Below are 21,845 nucleotides of genomic sequence, written 5' to 3' on the forward strand. Positions count from 1 at the left end.
CAATATATTGTGACATAGAAATATCATGATATTAAAAATCCATATCGTGATAATAGGGCTGTTCTGTCTTAAAAGTAGTCTATTATTTACTGTGAAGCTTTAGGTGTATTTATTGTATAATTGTTTTATTTTGCAGTTTATATGCATGCACTAAATATTCTGCTATATTATTTGCTGCATTATATTATTTTATGCTATATTATTTATTTTGCCACATTATGATTATGCTGTTATACTATTATACTATATTCCTGAAATTATTTTTTTCTGTTTTCCTATATCGCCAAGTATATCGTTATCGCAAAAATACCCTGAAATATCGTGATATTATTTTCGAGCCATATCGCCCACCTCTACTTCTTAGAATAAACATATACCCAGTTTTCCTCCAGAAAACAAACAAAAAGAAAAAAAATCATCTGTTGCTGTTCTTCCTCAGTCCAGTGATCTGCACCAGGCCATGTTCTCTGCATTGGTGGGCAATAAATCAGATTTTGTGCGTCTTCTGCTGGAGAATGGAGTGTGCATCCGACAGTTCCTCAAAGAAGAAGACACGCTCCTCGAGCTGTACACACACCTGCCCAGCTGCCTGTTCCTCCGTAAGCTGGCCAAGCGTGCTCCAGCAGGCTCCAAGATTGCGCTAAGTGATGTGGCTGTTGAAGTGCGCCACCTGCTGGGCAGTTTCACTCAGCTGATCTACCGTCCAGCACCACCAGCCCAACACAGAACAGAGGCAACCAGTTTCGACATCAGTGTAACAGTAAGACTCAGTTCATGTTATACTGTTAGTTATGATGAGGAAGGCACTAGTAAGGAATGTCGCCAAGTTTTTCTTTTAACTCAGTAGGTAAAGAGCTAAGTTAAGTCAGATAAATAAAAAAAACTAAAACATTTAATCAAACAAGCACTGGATGTTAATTTACATAATCTACATAGATTTGGGTGAGTAAAACGCTTCTGTTTGTTCATAGTATGCTTAGTTTTCCATATTTTCACTAAGGTAAATTCGTCCCACGTAGGTTACAGGTTGATAAAACTCACCTTTAAATGGAAGCGCTTAGCACGGTTAGCGGCTAATGCTAATCCTGCTCCAGTCTCGGTGCTGAAGAAACTTCTCTGAAATTCCTGTATAACGCTGTACTCCAGTGAACTGGCTTTACTGCTCCTTACATTCTGTATGGTAGAATTCATACATAAAGTGCACTAAATTATAAGGCGCACTGACAATTTTGGGGAAAATTAAAGGATTTTAGGTGTGGTTTGTAGTGTCCAAACTTTTGACTGGAACTAGATATTTCTTCAGTTGTGTCATAAAATAACTGTACTCCAGTTTTGAACTCGCCTGCAGATGTACTTTTGAAATTCACCCATTTTTAAATTATTAACACAAATGTTTCAAACGTTTAAAAACTTGAATACAGATTAAAAAGTAATTCAAATATTTTAAAAAATATTGTTTAGGTATTAGCTAGCTATCATGGTCCTTTGTTTTTCTAATAGTGTAGTGTGTTCCTAACACACTTAAGTTTTCGGTTAGTAGAACATTTGTTGAATGACTTGGTCATTAGAATGTTAAAGGAGAATTTAAATACTATTTTTTATTTTGTTTTGACATTTTTATCTTTGAAATTGTTGCTTTAAAGGTTTCCATAATGTTAGTGTTTGTCAAACTTGTGTGAGAATACACCACTGAAGTTCTGTGGTCATTTTGTAGTTGGTGCAATGTTGTTTATGTCCATATTTGGGGTTCCGTGTTTAAAAGGTTCAGGTCAATGAAAAAAAAATGAATGGGCTTTTTTAAAGACTGGCCTCTATCACATTCTGTGGTAAATAAATATGTTCTGAACCTTGTACATTTCACTTGTACATTAAGAGGATCACTTGATCCTCTTAATTATGTGATTTCTTAGGGGTAGTAATTTAAAAAAATAATAGCTTTAAGCTAATGCTTAACTGACGTCACAGCACACAGAATGAAACATACAGGGTTCTGAACAGATTTACAGAACAGAATGTGACAGAGGCCAGTTTTTGAAAAGCCCATTCATTTTCCTCAAAGGGAAAAAAACGCTTAGACACGGAAGCCATGTGAGGACTACAGAATGACGCACAACTTTAGTGGTCTATTGTTCTAATAATGTTCCAATAATAAAACTTTGTTAGATTAAAGTAGAATTTTGATATGCATTGTCAATCTGCCAGCTACCATCCAAGGGATCTGGGCTGGAGATTCCATGCTTTGAGGCAGAGAAGGCTCCGGACACAGTGTGGGATCCAGGCAGAGATCTGTTCCTCTGGAGTGTTATTCAGAACAAGAGAGAGCTGGCAGAAATCGCTTGGGAAGAGGTAATGCAAGAGACTAAAATGCAGAGAAAGATCCATAATAAAAAATGTCACGGCTGCTTTAGACCATTATTCATCACATCCAGATGCACCATTCAGCCAAGATATGATTGGAATCTGCAGTTTTATTGTTTACTTTAGTTTAGAGATGCGGAGATGCCAGTCTAATCTCATGCAGATAAATCACTGTCCATGCTTTTTACTTATAGATATATATAAATACAAATAAGATACAGTTTTTGATCAAATTAGTAACTGTTAGCTAAATTCGCCTAACATATCTCTAATCTAATCTAATAAGCACACGCCAGATAGCAAGCATGTCTCTGCTGATCTGGTGCATCTAGCCTGATCAGAGATGAATGATTCTGCTACCTTTCACTAATTTGATTAAGATCTGGTTGAAATCATATTTGTGTGTGTGTGTTTTGTGGGTGTGTGTATCTGCAGTGCAGTGACTGTATAGCTGCTGCTCTGGCTGCCAGTAAGATCCTGAAGAAACTGGCTCAGGAGGGAGGGGATAATGGGGAGGAGGCAGAGTCTATGCGAGAACTCGCCAGCCACTATGAGAAACAGGCCATCGGTACAGTGCAGCATTTATTTCTTGATGTCATCTTTAAATTTTCATTTTGTCTTAATTATTAATAACTTAAACAGTGTGGATATACTCGCTCTGGATGGTGAATGAGCTAGCGCTGTGGTTAGCGGCAAATGCTAATACTGCTCCAGCCTCAGTGCTGGAGAAACTTGACTGAAGCTCCTTTATAATGCTGTACTTCAGCGGAGTGGCTTTACTGCTCCTTACAACCTGGAAGAATTTTTGCATAAGATGCACTGACAACTGAAAATTACAGGATTTTAAATGTGCCTAATAGTGTGAAAAACACAGTACATTTGTATTAAGAGAAAATAAAAGTACATATTTTAACCCTCTGCAGATTTTTTTAAGAATTTCTGTTTGTAGTTGTCACTGTAATAAAATTACATTATTTATTCATATGTAACTATATGCTAATTTATATATATCTTCTGCTGATTTGGAGAGATAAAGCAGATACTCATCACTGAAGTATTTTTTTTACCTTTGCAGGTGTGTTCAGTGAGTGTCACACTTGTGATGAACAGAGAGCTCAGAAGCTGCTGACCAGAGCTTCTCCATCCTGGGGCGGGGCTACCTCTCTGCGCCTGGCCCTCGAGGCTGATGATAAGAGCTTCATAGCTCACTCAGGGGTCCAAGTAAATACACCATACACACTTCAGTTCCCATATGACTGGATTATCTTTTATTTATTAATCTTATGACTGGCTCTCAAATTACACAGAGTATCTAATTAGGCATATAAGGAATAAACATATTGGCTGTTTCAGGCCCTGCTGACTCAGATCTGGTGTGGGGAGTTAGCTGTGGATAACCCACAGTGGAAGCTTCCTCTCTGCATGCTTTTCTTCCCACTTATCTACACCGGATTTCTTGCCTTCAGGTAAACAAACATCAATTTACAGCAAATTTCTACACTTTCTAGATTACAAAATCACTGCAAAGATCTACCACAGGGTGGCACTGTTTCATTTAGCTCTAAAAAGAATCCACTATCATTCTAAGCATTAGAAAAGTTTTGGATAGGCATGTAGGACAAATAGCTTTAGTTACTTTTTTTGAAGACCCTGTCAAAACTGAACCTGTAAAATAGTGGTGTACATACAAATATCTGCCATATCATTAGCACCACCTGCCTAATAAAGATAATCAGTGCTGTTCACTTCGATTGTCAGTGGTGCTAATGTTATGGCTGATTGATGTTCATTATCAGGCCTTATGTAATGGTGGTAAATGTGTATATTTGTCTGTCAGGCGTGATGAAGCCATGCGAAGAGAAGCAGAGCGAACTGAAGAGGAGAAGCTGGTGATGGATTCTGTTATTGGGTTCTGTAAGGATGACAGAAAGAAATCTAACGATGGGTACTGACATGTTTAAGATCAAGTGATGAATAAAGCTACAGATAAAATTATGGATGCACAGAGTATTTGGCAACCAGAATTATTTGGCTGGAAATAGGGAAAAAGCTTAACACAAAGTAATGATGCATTTGATGACAATCATATTACAGTGATTGTGGAGTGAGGCATTTTTTGTAAACAGGGAAAAATGGCACAGTTAGTGAAAACCTGTAAAATTCAGTGTTTGGTTTTTTGCCTTTAACCAAATGTTTAATTTTGTCCTCAAAAATTTCAGCATTCAGGCTGAAATTGATTGCATTGATTACTGTTTCTCGTGCTTATCAATTAGCAGAAGATGTACAGTACTGTGCAAACGTTTTAGGCACCTAAAGACATTAATGAAAACTATTTATTTCAATAATAAGTGTGTTTTTGTCTGATACAATTTTTACACAATACTGAATTTGTTAATAATGTTTGTGCTTTATCCATTGTTCCACCAGTGACGAACCTCCAAAGTCTCATGTGTGTCCTCTAAACTGCTGGACCAGGATGGCAGGTCTGTTCACCTGCCCTCAGGTGAAGTTCTACTGGAACATTGCGTCCTACTTCGGTTTCCTGTGGCTGTTCGCTGTGGTGCTGATGATGGACTTCCAGCCCACACCTTCCTGGAGAGAGATCCTGCTCTATGTGTGGCTTACCTCTCTAGTGTGTGAGGAGGTCAGACAGGTGAGCGTCATATGGAATCAAACAGATCGCTGATTGCAGTTGCAGGAAAACCTATGATTTATGTTTATGGGTTATATGAGAAAAAAGACAAAAATCTATAAATTCTGTAATTCTAGAAAATGTAACTAAAACTACTGAGAATATGAATAAATGATAAATTAATAATAATATTGCACAGACTGGCTGGTCCATTTAATTTACCACCATGCCAGTGACACTGCAGTGCTTAGAATGACCCACCAGCAACATATAACCGCTCTGTGGTGGTGCTGTGTGGTCTTTACCATCAAAGAACTGAGTGAAAGGAGGATAATAATACAAAATGCAGAGAAACAGATACAGGACTACAGTCTGTAATTGTAGAACTGTTATTCTTGACTGGTGTATAGGGGTGTGCTATATCGTATCGTACCCAATAATATAGCCAAATAAAATGTAATATTCATTTTTTTCATTCAATGTTTTGTCATACTGCCAAGAATATCATTACTGCAAAAAAACCCTGAAATATCATGATATTATTTAAGAGCCATATTGCATGTGGTATCACTACTGGTGTAAAGGTACAATAGTAATATCAATTTTACCAACCTTTTTTTTTTTTTTTTTACTTTATTTGAATTTTGCTCTGAATGATGTTGCATTACCTCAGCTTCTGGAGGAGGTGGTTTTAATGAAGTGGCAGTCCGTGTTTATATAAATCGTAAAATGAGTGTGTTAATATCTTTATAAAAGGCATTATAAATTCTACGCCTTTTTCCGCTTAGCTCTTCCATGATTCAGATGGCTTTGGCCTGCAGAAGAAAGCGAAGATGTACATTAAAGACGTATGGAACATTCTGGATGTGCTGTCGATAATACTCTTCATCGCCGGTCTGGCTTGCAGGTCAGCTCTCAGGTTTTGCTGACTCAGGAGCAGCTTCCCCTAGGAGCTGACTATCCATTATCTACTTAAATGGAGCGGCATTATCGTTTGTATATTTTTCAATGTTAATAGCTGATCGTTATAGTAAATCAGAGGCTTTAAGTTAAGTACCTTCATGACATTACAGGAATTTCTTTTTCTTCTCCAGGCTCCAGACTAATGAAACAGTGTTCTATGTGGGTAAAGTCGTTCTGTGTATCGACTTCATCATTTTCTGCTTGCGCCTGATGGCCATCTTCACCATCAGCAGAACCTTAGGTCCTAAGATCATAATTGTCAGAAGAATGGTGAGTATAACACTAACAATGCACAGCTAGAGTGTTATATAAAAAGTTTATTTGCAGATCTAAAAGACAAGTCCACTATGGAGTTACTCAGTTTCCTGGGCACCATCATGTCCAGTGACATGAAGTGGTGATAAATACATGTCAAGATTTTCCTGAGGCTGCAGAACAGATTCAATCTATAACCGTTTCTGATTATCCATTTTCTACACAGCCATCATCAGGTCCATATATACAGAAGACATCATGTGCCCTATTTTACCGATCTATAGCGCATCAGTCAATTGTGGATCACACAGCTGGATTTAGGGAGTGGCGGTGTGTCTTTGGTATTATTAGGGTGCAAAACATATGCCTTGTGTGTCTCAGAACGTGCAAACAGTTATGTTGTTTTGTTCTTTATTCTGTTTATTGTTGAGTTCAAAGTTGGGTTTGAGCTCTGCAGTGCGTCCATGTGAGTGTTTTTACCAGCGGGGGTGTACGCATGCTGGGCACACCTATAGGAATGGATTCTGATGATTGACTATTGTCTAGGTTCATTTCAGTCAGTGGAGCACCTGTGTTTTCCGCCACCAAGATAGCAACATGCCAGAAATGTACCTGAACACACCTTACTTCCAGACCACCACGCCCATCAGTGTAGATTTATCCCTCAACTCAGGAGAATTCAGGGATGTCCAACATTCAGGATGTCTCATCTATAAAATTCTTTTCACCTCCATCCTGGCCTGCAGGCCAGCTCACAGGTCTTGATTACTCAACAACAGTTCCCTGTAAGGGCTGATTACCCATTATCCACTTCTCCACATCCTCGCATCATTTATAACCATCTGGTTTGGGTCTTTCACCTCACAAAGATGAGCCAAACTCAGAAAATCAGAACAGCAGAAGGTGCACACTGCCAATGCTTCAGGACATGTATAACAGCAGGCTAATGAAGCACGCTGGCAAGATTACAGCTGACCCATCCCACCCTGGACATCGCCTCTTCCAACACTCCCTCTGATAAAAGACTCAGGACTATTAAAACCAACAGAACCAGGCATTCTAACAGCTTTTTTTCAGAGCTGTGGACTTTATTAAGCACAGAGGACAACTCACATTTTATTATGGACATAAATAACTGTGGCTCGAACAGTAGATCTTCTAAACACTCCAACTAACCAATACAAATAAAGTTATCCTTGATTAAGGTTATGTGATGCTGTTTACAGATTTTTACATGATGTTCTGCTTGTCTCTTTGTAGATGATGGATCTGTTCTTCTTCATGTTCCTGCTCAGTATCTGGGTGGTGGCCTATGGAGTGGCCAAACAGGGGATCCTCATTCAGAACGAGGAGCGTTTTAACTGGATAGTTCGTGGAGCTGTGTATGAGCCCTACCTCGTTATATTTGGGAGTTTACCAGCTAGTATAGACAGTGAGTAAAGTATGCACACACTGACATGCCAAGTCATGGGATAGCAGTATGCAATTTGATCTTAAACTCTTGCCTTTCTGGATGATTTGGGAAAATCCAGACCTTGTATATGTTGTGAGGTGTTATCTTGTAAGTTATCTCAACATTGGCCAGCAAGCACACTTGGAATAAACAGTGGAATTAAAGTGCAATACATTCTTACAATGTGCTTCTTAGTATAAGTTTGTATTGGCAATATGAAGGACTTCTGTTTGATAGCTCCTCTTTTTCGCTGTCTAGACACTCAGTTCAGCATGGACAGCTGCAGTGTGAACGCCACAGATCCTCTGAAGCCTAAGTGTCCAGTACTGAACGAAGACAATGTTCCAGTCTTCCCAGAATGGCTAACAATAATCATGCTGTGTGTTTACCTGCTGTTCGCCAACATACTGCTCCTCAACCTCCTCATAGCCATCTTTAAGTGAGTACTGCACCTTTGAGATAAACCTAAATTAAGTTAAGTCTACATTCCTGTTAATCTACAGAAGACTTTGGAAGTCTCTGAGATTACATCATTGATGGATTTTCTGTGTGTAAACTGGTTTCTCTGCCCTTTTGGTCCTTAGCTACACATTCACAGAGGTGCAGGATAATACAGACGCAATCTGGAAGTTTCAGCGTTATGAGCTGATAAAGGAATACCACAGCCGTCCCTCACTGCCTCCACCCTTCATCCTCCTGAGCCATATCTACCTTCTAATCACACACGTGTTCCTGCGACGTCCCTCTCAGAAACACAAGCAATTCAGTGAGTGTCTTCCTCAAAAGCTTTTTAAAGATCTTATGTAGTTTTTAAATAGAAGACACTAGGAAAGACTGTCTGATTTTACAGAATAAAGGAACGTCTGGAATGATGATTAAATATGGTTAATTCTGAAATCTAGTTTAATCTACATGTAAAGATTGTAGCTTCATGACTCTCTGAACATGTAGTTGCCTATATAGGTAGGAAGCATGCATTAGCATTTTCAGAAAGCTCTTCATAAAAATGTTTTATTATTTGGAGAGCTTTTCTACAAAGTTTTTTTTCAGTGATCAAAAAGTTGATTTTACTGTGGACAAGAGGCTAAAAAGCAGACAAATCCTTAGGACCTAGTGTGTTTCATTTAAAATATTAAGACACCTACTAGATGCTAAAACATCTAAGTGGAACCAAATGGGTAGGGGAGGTTTTTGTTGGGATAAATGCAGTTTCTTTGTATCCAGGGCAGGAGCTGTCTCAGTCCGAGGAGGAGGAGCTGTTATCGTGGGAGTCTTTTATGAAGGACAATTATCTGGCATCTCTGAAACAGGACAAGAGCCAGAGTGTGGAACATCGCATTCAGGATACAGCAGAAAAGTAGACCTCCTCTTAGATTTTATGACCTATAAAATATTAAACTCACAATACTTTACAAGCATTTCTGTAATGTTATAGAACTAATTATATATGATGCATCACTTATGCATGAGTAAAACTACCATAAATGTGCTACCACAGCTTTTCTGAAACACCGCCAAGTATAATTTAAGAAATTAAGTAGTGGCTTTAAAGCATCCTATTAAAAATACAATACATGCATATGTAACATGCACATTTATTATTATAAAATATTTGTTGCTTTTTAGAGTTGGGACCATGTCTGAACTGCTGGAACGAGAGCATGAAATGGGTTCAGCTGGTATGGTGAAAAGACTTACCCGCTTGGAAGAACAGGTAAATAATCTTCTCAATATGGAGCTCAGTCTGGTTTATGAATTGTCATCACTATTAGGTCTAGTTCAGGAATAAACAGTTCCATCTGAGGGGTAGTTTGCCTTTTTTCCTTGTCCTTAGCACATGCCATGACAATGACGTGTGGAGCTGTTATGTTAAGGAAAGGAAAGACTATAAAACACACTGTATTATAAGGTGCACTATCAATGAACACCGATTTCCTGTTCTATTTTCATACATAAGGCTCACCAGATTATAAAGTGCAACGGATTATAAGGCGCATGTTAAGCTACAATAGTAAGGAACATGGGTGTCACCATGTTTTCCTTCTAATGAGGAAGCTGGGGGAAGCGCCTAAGTAAACAAAACTGTAATTCTGTTTATTTTTGTTAGTAAAGCGCTTTTGTTTACTTACAGTAAGCTTAGATTTCCAGTATTTTAGTGAGGTTAGCAGGAGCACTAGCCACGGTTAGCAGCAGCACTTAGCGCTAGTAAATGCTACCCAACAGTGCTAAACTGAGGTGCTATCAGCTAGCAGTTTGTCCCACGTAGCTTGTTTTAACATGGTAAACACACAGGCTACAGTCCAATATACTCATCTCTAAACAGCAAAAGACCTAGCTCTTCCGTTAGCGGCTAATGCTAATACTGCTCCAGCCTTAGTGCTGGAGAAACTTTGCAAAAAGTTGTTATGCTGATTTTTGTCAATTAGAATGCTGAAGTGTGTTCTTCTGATGTGAGATTAAAAGACAAAAAAATTGTGATGCCCTACCTCTTTAATTAACTAGTTAATTTTAATCTGATTTATCATCAGTAGTATAAATGTGAAAGTTCTATAAAATCACTGTGGCTTTTTTTTGGTAGGTCTGTCAGACAGCTAGAGCTCTGCAGTGGATTATGGACGCCCTTAAATCTCAGAACTTCAAATCCAAAGAGGAGGCGCCTTTAATGGGTAAACTATTCTGTTTACTTCTTCAGATTCCACTGGATTTCCACCCTTTTGTTATGTTCAGCTGTTAAGGATCACAGTAATGTTCCTGAGTCATATTAATCTACTGCATTTTTAACCTCAATCTTAAAGAAATTCTAAAACACTGTCACTATGGTCGGGAGGTTGCCAGTTCGAATCCTGGTCATGTAGCTTGCCATTAGCTGCCGGAGCACAATTGGCCTTGCTCACTCTGGGTGGGTAGATGGAGCTCTTATCCCTCATCGCTCCAAAGGGTGATGTCGATCAGCACAAGGCACCTGTGAGCTGACGTATCAGAACCGAGTTGCTGTGGATTTTCTACTTGGCAATGCTACATCAGCAGCATTTGAAAAGAGGTGGAGTCTGAGGCATGTGATGTGTCGGAGGAGGCATGTGCTAGTCTTCACCCTCCTTGTGTTGTGGCATCACCTGTAATGGGGATATACAGCTGAGTAGTCAATTACTTTAGTCAATATTCAATGTAATGAACATTTCACCAATTTTTCCTTATTCGGAATTTGCTCAATTTACAGTGACAATGAGATCCATATCATATATCATACAGCTGTGACAAATTCTGCACATTAAAAAGACACCAGGAATGTGATGTAGACATTATTATTTTTATTAGGACTTTTGCTAATATTTTATAATAATTTTACAATAATAAAACATGAATTAACAGTACTTACGATAGAATGTCTCAGCTAATTATGAATTGACACTAGTTAAGACATTATTTATTAAAAAAATTAACTAGTGTCTCAATTAATTATTATTTAAGCATTAAAATTTAGTAATGTTTAGTAATCTCTTACTAGTGTTAGTTAGTAATGAGTTGAGGCATTGTTTAACATCATTTAACAATGTTTATTGCTATAGTAAGTACTGTTATTTGTGACCTTTACTGTAAAGAACAAATGTGATAAAATTCTTAAAAAGATATTGCTGATGGAGGCCCAGTATATAAGTCAGTATTTAAGAATCTCTATTTTATGTCCCCTGCATGAACACATTATTTTATTAATTAGTAATTAATGACAAGATTACTGAAATTTTCACTTATGGAACATTTTCTTTTCAGCCTGTGCATTTAAGAGTATAGTGAGTGAACCTGCAGAATCTGGTGGGGAGGACCAAGAAAAGGAGAAGACTCATCACTTCTACGCCCGTCAGCATCGCTACACTGGCAGCACTCTTAAGCGCTTCCCTGTGCCTGAGGAGAAAGTGCCCTGGGAGGTGCCTGATCTACACTCTGATCTAGACCACAAATTAACCACATTAACCGTGTTCACATGCTTTTTTTTAATGATCAAAAAAATATTTTGTTTTTGCTGTAGGTGGAGTTCACTCTTTACCAACCTCCAGTTTACAATCATCAAGAAGCCAAAGAGTAAGTTATAATTAGTAATTAGTAATTGTGTAAGTTCAGATCTGGATGTAACTGACAATATCCTTTCAAATATAACTGGTTAATGCATTTTCTCTTATACTTTTTAATGTTCCAAACAGTTCAGACACCTCTGCCTTAGACAGCCACAGGTAAACAATGCATTTTAAACACTATATCAGTCAACTGTGTTATTATTTATTTCAGTTTTTTTATTTAGCATCTATCGATGTAATATAATATCATTCTTTTCAGGAACCCTGCAGGGCGAACAGGCATAAAGGGAAGAGGAGCCTTAAAAAGCCTCGGTCCTAATCACATCGTAGATCCAGTCATCACAAGGTAAAATAAGCTTTAAAAGAAGCTTTAAAATCAAATTTTATTCTTGGTATCAGTGTAAAATATTCACTAAAATTATATACTTATATACAAATATATCAAGCATTGCTGAGAGTGTGATAATTGTACTATAGACAAAATAAGGACTGTTTGTCTGTTTGTTCATTCTTTCTTTCTGTAGAACGGAAGGTGGTGTGTTGGAGTTTCTGGCACTTTGGGACCAGGCAGAAGGATGCTGGAAGTTTCCCGGAGTAAGAACCTTCCTCTTAAATAGCACTGCTTTGAACCGATTTCTAACTAAGCTCTTCCACTGAATACCCATATATCAACAGTTTACCCTTCTGGGAGAAATTCCTTCTTTTTTTTGCCCAAAAAATGGAATATACTTTATTTAGACATACAGCTCTGGATAAAATAAACAGACCACCTCAGTTCTGAATTAGTTTCTCTGATTTTGCTATTTATAGGTATATGTTTGATTGTTGTTTTATTCTACAAACTATCGAAACATTTGTCCCAAATTCAAAATAAACATATTGTCATTTAGAGCATTTGTTTGCAGAAAATGAGAAATGGCTGAAATGACAAAAAAGATGCAGAGCTTTCAGACCACAAATAATGCAAAGGGAACAAGTTTATGAATATGAAGTTTTAAGAATTCCGAAATCAATATTTGGTGGAATAACCCTGGTTTTAATCACAGTTGTCATGCATCATGGCATGTTCTCCTCCACCAGTCTTACACACTGCTTTTGGATAACTTTATGCCATTCCTGGTGCAAAAATTCAACCACTTCAGCTTGGTTTAATAACTTGTAAGTGGTCACTTATTTTTTCCAGAGCTGTACATTTATTTATTCATAAAGGTACTAAAATAAAAACAACTTCCAATAGTAAAGAAAATTATAAAACAACTGTTTTTTTCCAAAATGGTAGAAATGGTTGATATAAGGTTATTCATTGGAAGTTCTAATTTATTATGCATTAGGAAAGGCCCTTTAGAAAAAATGCTTCTTGTATAGCAATATCGGTTTGCAAATCATGCTTAATCATGTTTACAATCATTTGTCAACTGCATTTGCCATTTGCACAGCCTTTTAAAAATTATTTTTTTTTTTTGTTTTCTACTTGTCATTTATATAATCCCTTCCTTTTTATCATACGATGATTCTAACAAATATTTACAGATTTTACTTTCCATGGTTAATCCAGATACTGTATTTTTCTCTCTCTCTCTCTCTCTCTCTCTCTCTCTCTCTCTCTGTCAGGGTCCTGCTAAATCTGGGGAGAATTTACCCGACAGGCTGAAAACAACACTTGGGGTGAAGCTTTACCAGCAAATCAAAGGCAAAATGGAATCTGGAGCTAAAGAGGTAAGTTTTAAAGAACACAAAAGCTGCCTACTGTACTGTACTGGTATTTTGCATAAATTATTTTTTTCGTTTTGTACCATATTTGATACATTGAGAAGGTAGGCGTTCTCTGCTGCTGTGCTATTATGGCGATATGTTTGCTTGTATGAATATTCATAAGCAAGAGCCGAAATCCTGTCTTCTTCAGAGACCACTAATCCAGTGATCTAAAGCAGGGCTAAATAGAAACACCTGAGCATTTTTTTTTCACAAAAAAAAAAATGGCTCACATGGCATTCATTCATACTAGAGACACAACTAAACATTTTAAAATGAATGAAAAATGATGGAATGAGACCTTTAAAATTCCAAATTCGTATTTTAGTGGAGTTATGAATATAACTTAATTTTGGGAGAATCATCCACACTCCATTTACTCCTCCCACTCAGCCTTATTTAAACCCTCTCTTCTTCTCTACCTGCGTGTCAAACACATCCATCTCCTCCCCATCGTCCTCCTTTTTTCCTGTATCTCTTCTCAATGGGGTGTTTCCGCTTCACGCTTCCCATTCTAGCATTAAGAGCACGGGACATACTAGCAAATTTACATATTCAAATGTTGTCACAAAACTGCTTTTATAGAGATACGGATCTAGTGGGAAGGAAAAATTCTCTCATGCTAAGAGGAAGAAGCTTTGGGAGGAACCAATACTGTTGTGTTTTGATCATTACAATTCACTGCGCTATCCACTGTGGGTGGGAATGACTTCTAAAATGTATTTCCAGTACACATGTAACACTGTGGGTTGAGGAATGTTAAAACCCACACTGAGAGTACATTAGATCTTAGCTTGGCTGAAATGCATCAGTTGTGCTTTATTTTTAGGAGTTTGAGAGGGAATTTTGATGTTCTGCTCTCTTCAAGGTCTTCAAGGGTTATGTAGACGACAGCCGCAACACTGATAATGCCTGGGTGGAAACCACTGTAGTAACAGTTCACGTTGACTGGCGGAGCATACTGGCTGGTAATGGCAGTAAGGTAGGAAACTCTTTTCTCTGTTTTCTAGTGTTGTAGCCTCTCAGGCAGATAGAACAGATTCTGTGGCATTTTTTAGACTGTACTGATTTGGTTAAGTTTATTTTTATACTGCAGTGTACACTGCAGCCCACATGCAGGCCCTTGCAACACATTCATCTAATGCCATGCTCTCTTTGCAGATGGGGAGCATGTCCGAGCAGCTCCAGTGGCATGAAGTGAGCAGCAAAATAGCCATGTGTCCGTACCAGAAAGAAGCTCTTCGCCTTGTCGCCCAGTTACACCACATCAACTTCTGAGTCTCAGGAAAACACACATAGAAATATATCACACGCCAAACTTTATACCTCAGCCTTTCACATACTGTTAACATAACTGCAGCAGATTCAGAGCACTTAGGAAACTGATTACAATCATGTATATAATAAAGTAGATACATTATTTTAAGATAAGTTGTTTTTTTTCCTGATTTAGTACACAAACCAAGAACTGTGTCTGTTTTCATAGTGCAGAATTACCAAAGGTTTTGTTATTTGAACTGAATGCAAGAAGAATGTACAAGCCATACAGCAGCTATAGTAATTTTAGAGTGATACACATATATATTGTATATTTGCAGGCTCACTGTGAACATGTGGAAAGTTTTTAGCATGTGTGAAGCAAATACAATGTTTTTAAGAAATGAATTCCTTATTGCTTGTTTGGGTTTTAATTTAAAAGTTAAAATGTTTTAATATAATGTTAACATTAATTTTTTTTTGAAGTTGTGAGAAGTTTTACCTCTTACATTAGCCTAAAGCAAAATGTCCTATACTTTTACAGACAATCTGTCAATCCTTTTACCACTTTTCTGCAAGCTGGCTTCATGGAAAAATACATCTATTTAATTTAATTTGGTTTACTAATAGGTATTAGTAAGAAACAGTGCTGATTATTGTACATAAAACCCAAATACAATATTGCACTCAAAACAGAAATATGATTGATTGTTATCTTCCCAAGCCATTTTCCATGGTGTTGGGTTACGATGGGTTGGGTTGGATGCGTAATAGCAGGAGAGTATAATTACTCAGCCCATAATAAAGCCACTTTACTGGCACTGCTGACTCTGTGCTAAAGGTTTGACTACTCTGAACCCTATGCAGGAAAAATCTGCGGATTCAGTCTTGCATCAGTTGTGCATGATATTTTAGTATATATACAGCCAGCATATCTTTACTGCTTACTTAATAGGATTCTGTCACACTCTGCTATACTTGTATACCCCATACAGTTTTTTTTTATTATACAGTACCAGTCAAAAGTTTGGACTCACCTTAAAGTCTGTGTTTTTTCTGCATTGTAGAGTAATACCAAAGTCATCTAAACTATAAAGAAAAACATGGAAATATTTAGTAAACAAAAAAATGTTTTTTAACTTTTTTTTGTTTACTAAATAATTCCACGTTCTTGCCATTTTCTCAGTCAGCTTTATGAGAATTTTATGATGAAACTGCCTCTCATTAGGACCACTCCAAGAAAGAAAGAGCAAGAGTACCCTCTGCTGCACAGGATAAGTTCATCAGAGTTACCAGCCTCAGAAACCACAAGTTAACCGCATCCCAGATATGAGCGTTCTAAATGCTTCACAGCAAGTATTTTTTTGGTTTGTTTGACACTTTTAAGTTAATACATGATTCATTACGTGTTCCTTCATAATCGGGATGAGTTCAGTGCTAATTTACAATGTCAAAAAATACACAAATAAAATCATTTGGTTGAGACGGTGTGTACAAACATTTTATTTCAAGTCATTTTGGAGCATTTCTATTGGGTATAAAGAAAATTACAGCAGCTTTATTCAAATGATATAGTAAATTAAAGTTAAACAGAGACAGAAAGAAATGTGAAATTAAAGTCTGGTTCATTTCTTCTAAACTGTTCATCTGAATTGAGATTTATTTTTGTGAAGACTAAATCATATTTAGATTTATCATTTTAAAGCTGATGTCCATAGGTGTTGGGATTTAGGGCCCTCTCTGGTGAGAATGGGTTATTGCACCGAGCACGCGGAAGAATCATTTTAAACTGGGCGAGCGTGGATGCGGTCTCCTTTTAAAGCGGAAGAACCCGATTCCAGGTTATCTTCAGTCAGAGAACGAGAGAGTGCACTTAGTCAGAAACTTAAATCTAACTACACACTCTGGTTTTACTATGGGTGAATGAGTCCTTCTAAGGTCTCCTTTGGTCTACCAGCCTCTGTGAATTTAGGCCCTGTCCAAGCGAACCCTGGTATTTTTAAAAACACGTTTTTAAAATTATCTTCGTCCACACGAGCAGCGTTTTTTTTTAGTAATATCTCCGTCCACGCAGAAAAACACCGTACCACTCAAAAACGCTAAAATGAACGGGATTCTCAAGACATTCAGAATTTTCTCGTCACTCCTCAGCAACAACTACTTCATTGTTAAAATTGTCCCACCAGGTGCTTGTTGGTCCAGGCCTGGACCAGAATCTCTGTTCGCGGTAAGGTTTTAACCTCCAGACAGGAGGATCGGAAAAAAACTGCACGCAGCGCATTTCAGTGACGTTACCTCCGCTGTGTTTAAGCTGTGAAGATGTTAATAATGCACAAATTGCAGAGAGAACAGAACCAATCCAGGCGCTGTTCCTGTTTCAGGCTTTACGGTCACGGGTTTATACTGATTACAGCACACCAACTAGCAACAACAACAACTAGCTAAACAACTACCTATCTGCCCTGCTGAGGCGAGCTGGGTAATGCAGCAGGAAAACTACCATTACATTGTGACTCCAAAACCGCAGAGCTAACTCAGCTAACTGAAGAACAGTCTAAAACACTTAATGTGGGTTTTCTTTCCACTGAAGCCTGTTATAAACACAAATCTTAACGTGGCTAATTTTTTAACACCTTATTTTTTCACTACACAATAAACTTAATCAGAATCTATAAACAGGAAACAGTAAATGATGTATTTTGAGTTTGCTGGTGTAGCTGGTCTGTCAGTATAATTGAAGCTCAGACCGATAGAGTAGCGTGTAGAACAGACAATACGCTACACTGGTAAAACTAGTGATGGGTCTGACGACCCTGAAACCTCGGCACATGCGCCGAGCTATCAAGGCGAAACTCCGTGTCGGTGCGCGTATCAAGTTAAGGAAAACCACGTGACCGATACAATTCCTGTATCGTTTGGTAGCGATGGGTCTGACGACACTGAAACCTCGGCGCATGCACCGAGCAAACAAGGCGAGCCCCTGTGTCGAACCGCGTATAATTTTAAGGAAAACCACGTGACCGATGCAGCTCCTCGCACAGTTACATGCAATGACTTTCTCAGTCCAGCAGATGTCGCCATTAATTGATACAGCACCACAGTTTCAACACAGTGTCGATACAGTTTGGGCTTCATCTGCCCATCACTAGGTAAAACGTGTTACAGCGTTTAAAGCAGGTTCTGGGTAATTCCGCGCTGTTGGGTTAGAGAGGGCAGTTGGTTCATTACTTGGATCAGCTGTGTGTAATATGCTGCCGGAGTTCGCCGGTGTTGCGCTGAAAAGATTTCCCTCCCGATCTCTAAGCTAATGTAAACAAAAAGCAGACATGCGCAGACTCGCTGTGTGACGTCAGCGTTTTCAGAATTCTCCGTTTTCCCCATAGACTGTGGTTTTCCCCGTTCGCCTTGGAAGGCGTTTTTGAAAACCTCCGTTATCAGGGACCGAAAATGCCGTTTTTGTGTGGACGGAAGCCCAAAACGGAGACAAAAACCTCCGTTTTTAAAAATAACGTACCCGGGTTCGTGTGGACGGGGCCTCCTAGCGCAGAAAGCGAGCCAAAGAGTCTAAAAGCAGCGAGAGTGTTCAGTTGTACCGCAGATAACAAGCCAAAGAGTCTAAAAGCAGCGAGAGTGTTCAATTGTACCGCAGATAACAAGCCAAAGAGTCTAAAAGCAGCGAGAGTGTTCAATTGTACCGCAGATAACAAGCCAAAGAGTCTAAAAGCAGCGAGAGTGTTGTACCGCAGATAACAAGCCAAAGAGTCTAAAAGCAGCGAGAGTGTTCAGTTGTACCGCAGATAATGAGCCAAAGAGTCTCAAAGCGGAGAGAGTGTTCAGTTGTAGCGCACCTCACAATCTGATTGGTTGAGAAGTGTTCTACCCGTGCTGATATTTGTAATAACATCACGGCCTTCTCACACTAAACTTGTATCACTCCGCCGACGCGTTGCCGAGTGCGTATATACACCGTACAGTTTTGAATCATCATCTCCAGGAGCAGCAGCAGCGTTAGCTTAGCACAGGCTACCGCTCAGCCACGGCGCACTCGCCCGCAGCGCTGGCTCGTTTTTTGTGAAAAAAAGGGAAAGAAAATCGCTCGGCGAATGCCAGCGTCTGACAGCCAGAACGGTAACTTGACCAGCCAGGCTAGGCTAAGCTAAGTTAATGCTGAGCTAAAGCAAGCTACTCTAACCTAACCACAGTCCAGCCGGCATGCCAACCAACACTACCCAGCAAAACAGGGATAAATGCTCAAAAATGTGCAGCGTTCACCTGAAGACGACTCTTCTGAGCAGGAGAGGAGAGTATTAGCGTCCTAATGTTACCATCTTCGCTTATTCCCAATTTTGATTTCAAGCTAACTTTGTTGGTGTTAGACTGTATGAACCATACACTGTTAAGGTTAGTTAAGTTGCAGTTCTGTTAACGTTACAGTTGTTGTGGAACTACTTTTTGGCGGAATACACAGTCCATATTAAAGCATATTTATTCCGAATTTCTTTAAGTTCTTTGATTTATTTTCTTTATCCATTTTGTAAAAAAAAAAAAAAAAAAAACTGTTGTATAAAAGCAATAGAACACTCGAGGTCGTGTGTTATCACGAATAACATCATGGCTGTGATGATCTACGGCTCGTGCCTACGACCAAATCACAGCCGTGATGTTATTCGTGAAAACACACTCCCTCTCGTGTTCTATTGCTTAAATGAAGGTGATTAGCCAGCTTTGTATTTATTTATCAGACTGAAACATTTGAGGAGCATCTCGTCCGTCTTTTTTATATCACAAAATGATACCTGTTCAAATCAAACACATCCCATATTTTACACACCTGATTCAGCTCGGAAAAGTAACTGCTAATACTCCTCATCTAATCTATTCCCAACACTGTTGTATATTTTGGTAAAATTGATTTAAGTTTAAATAGAATTTTATTAAAATCCAGTACAATGTGTATTGTACAATTACTTAAATAACTAGCACTGTCAGTTAACTTAAATAATTTCGTTTAATTCATCACAGTGTAATTATAAATTTAGGCTTTTCACCCATTCATAGATTTACTGTTCAGCTAAAATTCATTTAAGGTGCACAATCTAAAATACATTTATAGCAAAAGATGGTATGCGATTAATTTGAATTAATTAATTAGATAAGTAGAGACTGTGGATTCACCCTTACTGCACAGATTTCACATGCACAATTTGACGTAATGCAGTAATTCATGTAATCTATATTTATGCACTTTTAAATATATGTCAGGTTTAATAATATTCAATAGAATTGTTTAGAAAAAAAATTAACAGTGCTTATACTGCCCTCTAGTGTCAGTGTTTAATATGAGTTCAGGGGATTCTGTAGCGTGTGTTAAAGGGATTGAGGCGTATGTGTGGCTGGTGGCAGGTAGATGATAGAGAGATTATTTTAGACAGAAAGATGTGTTGTTAGTCTAAACAGGTTAAGGAGTGTAAAGTGTATTAAGGGGATTGAGGTGAATGTGTGGCAGGTGACAGGTGTAATAAAGGGGTAGATAATAGAGAGATTATTTTAGACAGAACGATTTTTTGTTAGTGTGTACAGGATGAGTAGTGTATCGTGTATTAAAGGGATTGAGGCGTATGTGTGGCTGGTGGCAGGTGGAGTGTAGAGTGTATTAAAGAGATTGAGATGTATGTGTGGCTGGTGGCAGGTGTAATAAAGGTGTGGATAGTAGGGAGATTATTTTAGAAATAAAGATATTTGTTATAAACATGGTAAGGATGTGGAGTGTATTAAAGGGATTGAGGTGTATGTGTGGTCAGTGGCTGGTGTCAGGTGTCAGGTATAATAAAGGAGAAGATAATAGAGAGGTTATTTTAGAAAGAGAGATATTGTTAGTTATAAGAAAGATTGGTACCACTTTAAAATAAGACTACCTTTATGAAGGGTTTATAAATGGTTTACAATTAGTTTATTAATGGTTACTAATTAGGTTGTAAATGTCTCGAAAATCATTAATAATCAGTTATAACACATAAATAGAAAGGGCAACAATGACCTGTTGTTTGCCAAATAGTGAACCCACAGCCTTCTATATTGTTGTTCTTTCTATTTATTCTATTTTACAGGTTAAGTAGTGTAGAGTATATTAAAGGGATTGAGGTGTATGTGTGGCCGGTGGCAGGTGTAATAAAGGGCTAGATAATAGAGAGCCGTGTTGAATAAATGATAAGGCGGAAGTGACGCGGAGGCTCACGGGACTCGGATTAGAGCGCTGGATTACAGTAAACTGAGGGCAGAGCGGCGGAGAGAGAGAGGAGCGGGAATCAGACGGTATTTAATGCTTTAATTCTCAGTTTCTCCGGGCTGTTTTTAGTCTGTTTTACACGGTGTGGTGTATATGTTATTTTCGGTGTGGATGTTTGCTGCGTTTTCGGCGTTTCTCCCGGTTTTTAAGGGTAAATTAGTGAATGGAGGAGAGAGAGGAGGTGGCTGTGTTTATGTGTGAGCGCGCCGTGTTTACTCCGCCCAGCTGTAGCCGCTGCTGTAGCCCTCAGTATTACCCGCACTGTTCATACCCTGCGCTTTAAAATACATCATAAAATACGCTTCAAATACAACTATATATTTGTATTACTGCAGTTAGATATCGCTATAGCTCGCTGGGTACCTTCGCGTCTGAATGACAGGCTGCTCTAACCCCGGCTAGCCGTGGCTAATACCGTATAATCCCGCTGCAGTCAGTCAGTAAACGCATTATTCTGCAGCTAGCCAGGGTAAGCTACAATTATGGCACAGCCAAATAATTCGAATTTATTTCTGTTTGACTCTAAATATATTCTGTTCAGGTCTGGGCGATATGGCAGCAATCTGTATTACGATATAACGTTACCTATTTCTTAATTTCAGGACGACACAATTCCCGTGGTGTATGGAACTATAATCACGCATTGATAGTGCTGGGCGATATGGCAAAAATATATCACAATATTTAAAGGTCTTATTCCATCGTTTTTCATTCATTTTAAAATGTATACTTGTGGTCTCTAGTATGAAAGAATGCCATATAAACTGATTTTTGTGAAAATAAAGTGCTCTGGTGATCCGATATGAATATTCATACATG

The 21,845-nt window shown here is 38.4% G+C and overlaps 2 protein-coding genes across 8 annotated transcripts in view; both read left to right on the top strand.

Moving 5' to 3' along the window:
* Positions 1 to 16,225, top strand: part of trpm2 (transient receptor potential cation channel, subfamily M, member 2) — a 30,264-nt gene extending 14,039 nt beyond the window's left edge. For 3 of the 5 annotated variants that reach the window (XM_049485097.1, XM_049485095.1, XM_049485096.1), the window contains 23 exons: positions 440 to 760; positions 2,203 to 2,346; positions 2,794 to 2,926; positions 3,434 to 3,579; positions 3,712 to 3,824; positions 4,196 to 4,303; positions 4,786 to 5,011; positions 5,779 to 5,897; positions 6,085 to 6,223; positions 7,469 to 7,640; positions 7,920 to 8,100; positions 8,246 to 8,427; positions 8,886 to 9,018; positions 9,288 to 9,375; positions 10,240 to 10,327; positions 11,430 to 11,584; positions 11,686 to 11,738; positions 11,858 to 11,887; positions 11,991 to 12,077; positions 12,256 to 12,325; positions 13,343 to 13,447; positions 14,352 to 14,465; positions 14,645 to 16,225. In XM_049485097.1, the coding sequence (XP_049341054.1) occupies positions 440 to 760; positions 2,203 to 2,346; positions 2,794 to 2,926; positions 3,434 to 3,579; positions 3,712 to 3,824; positions 4,196 to 4,303; positions 4,786 to 5,011; positions 5,779 to 5,897; positions 6,085 to 6,223; positions 7,469 to 7,640; positions 7,920 to 8,100; positions 8,246 to 8,427; positions 8,886 to 9,018; positions 9,288 to 9,375; positions 10,240 to 10,327; positions 11,430 to 11,584; positions 11,686 to 11,738; positions 11,858 to 11,887; positions 11,991 to 12,077; positions 12,256 to 12,325; positions 13,343 to 13,447; positions 14,352 to 14,465; positions 14,645 to 14,761 (3,024 nt within the window). In that variant the 3' untranslated portion in view covers positions 14,762 to 16,225. Of the gene's footprint in view, positions 1 to 439; positions 761 to 784; positions 943 to 2,202; positions 2,347 to 2,793; positions 2,927 to 3,433; positions 3,580 to 3,711; positions 3,825 to 4,195; positions 4,304 to 4,785; positions 5,012 to 5,778; positions 5,898 to 6,084; positions 6,224 to 7,468; positions 7,641 to 7,919; positions 8,101 to 8,245; positions 8,428 to 8,885; positions 9,019 to 9,287; positions 9,376 to 10,239; positions 10,328 to 11,429; positions 11,585 to 11,685; positions 11,739 to 11,857; positions 11,888 to 11,990; positions 12,078 to 12,255; positions 12,326 to 13,342; positions 13,448 to 14,351; positions 14,466 to 14,644 lie in introns of those variants that run through there. The other 2 variants (XM_049485098.1, XM_049485099.1) reach the window with 2 other exon arrangements.
* Positions 16,226 to 20,973: 4,748 nt separating this feature from the next.
* si:ch211-45c16.2 (mitogen-activated protein kinase kinase kinase 13) overlaps positions 20,974 to 21,845 on the top strand; it is a 58,418-nt gene continuing 57,546 nt past the window's right edge. For all 3 annotated transcript variants that reach the window (XM_049484852.1, XM_007230426.4, XM_007230428.4), the window contains exon 1: positions 20,974 to 21,052. The gene's annotated coding sequence lies outside the window, so the exon portion shown is untranslated. The remainder of the gene's footprint in view (positions 21,053 to 21,845) is intronic.

The sequence above is a fragment of the Astyanax mexicanus genome, chromosome 11, assembly GCF_023375975.1.
Source record: "Astyanax mexicanus isolate ESR-SI-001 chromosome 11, AstMex3_surface, whole genome shotgun sequence".
Taxonomy (NCBI): domain Eukaryota; kingdom Metazoa; phylum Chordata; class Actinopteri; order Characiformes; family Acestrorhamphidae; genus Astyanax; species Astyanax mexicanus.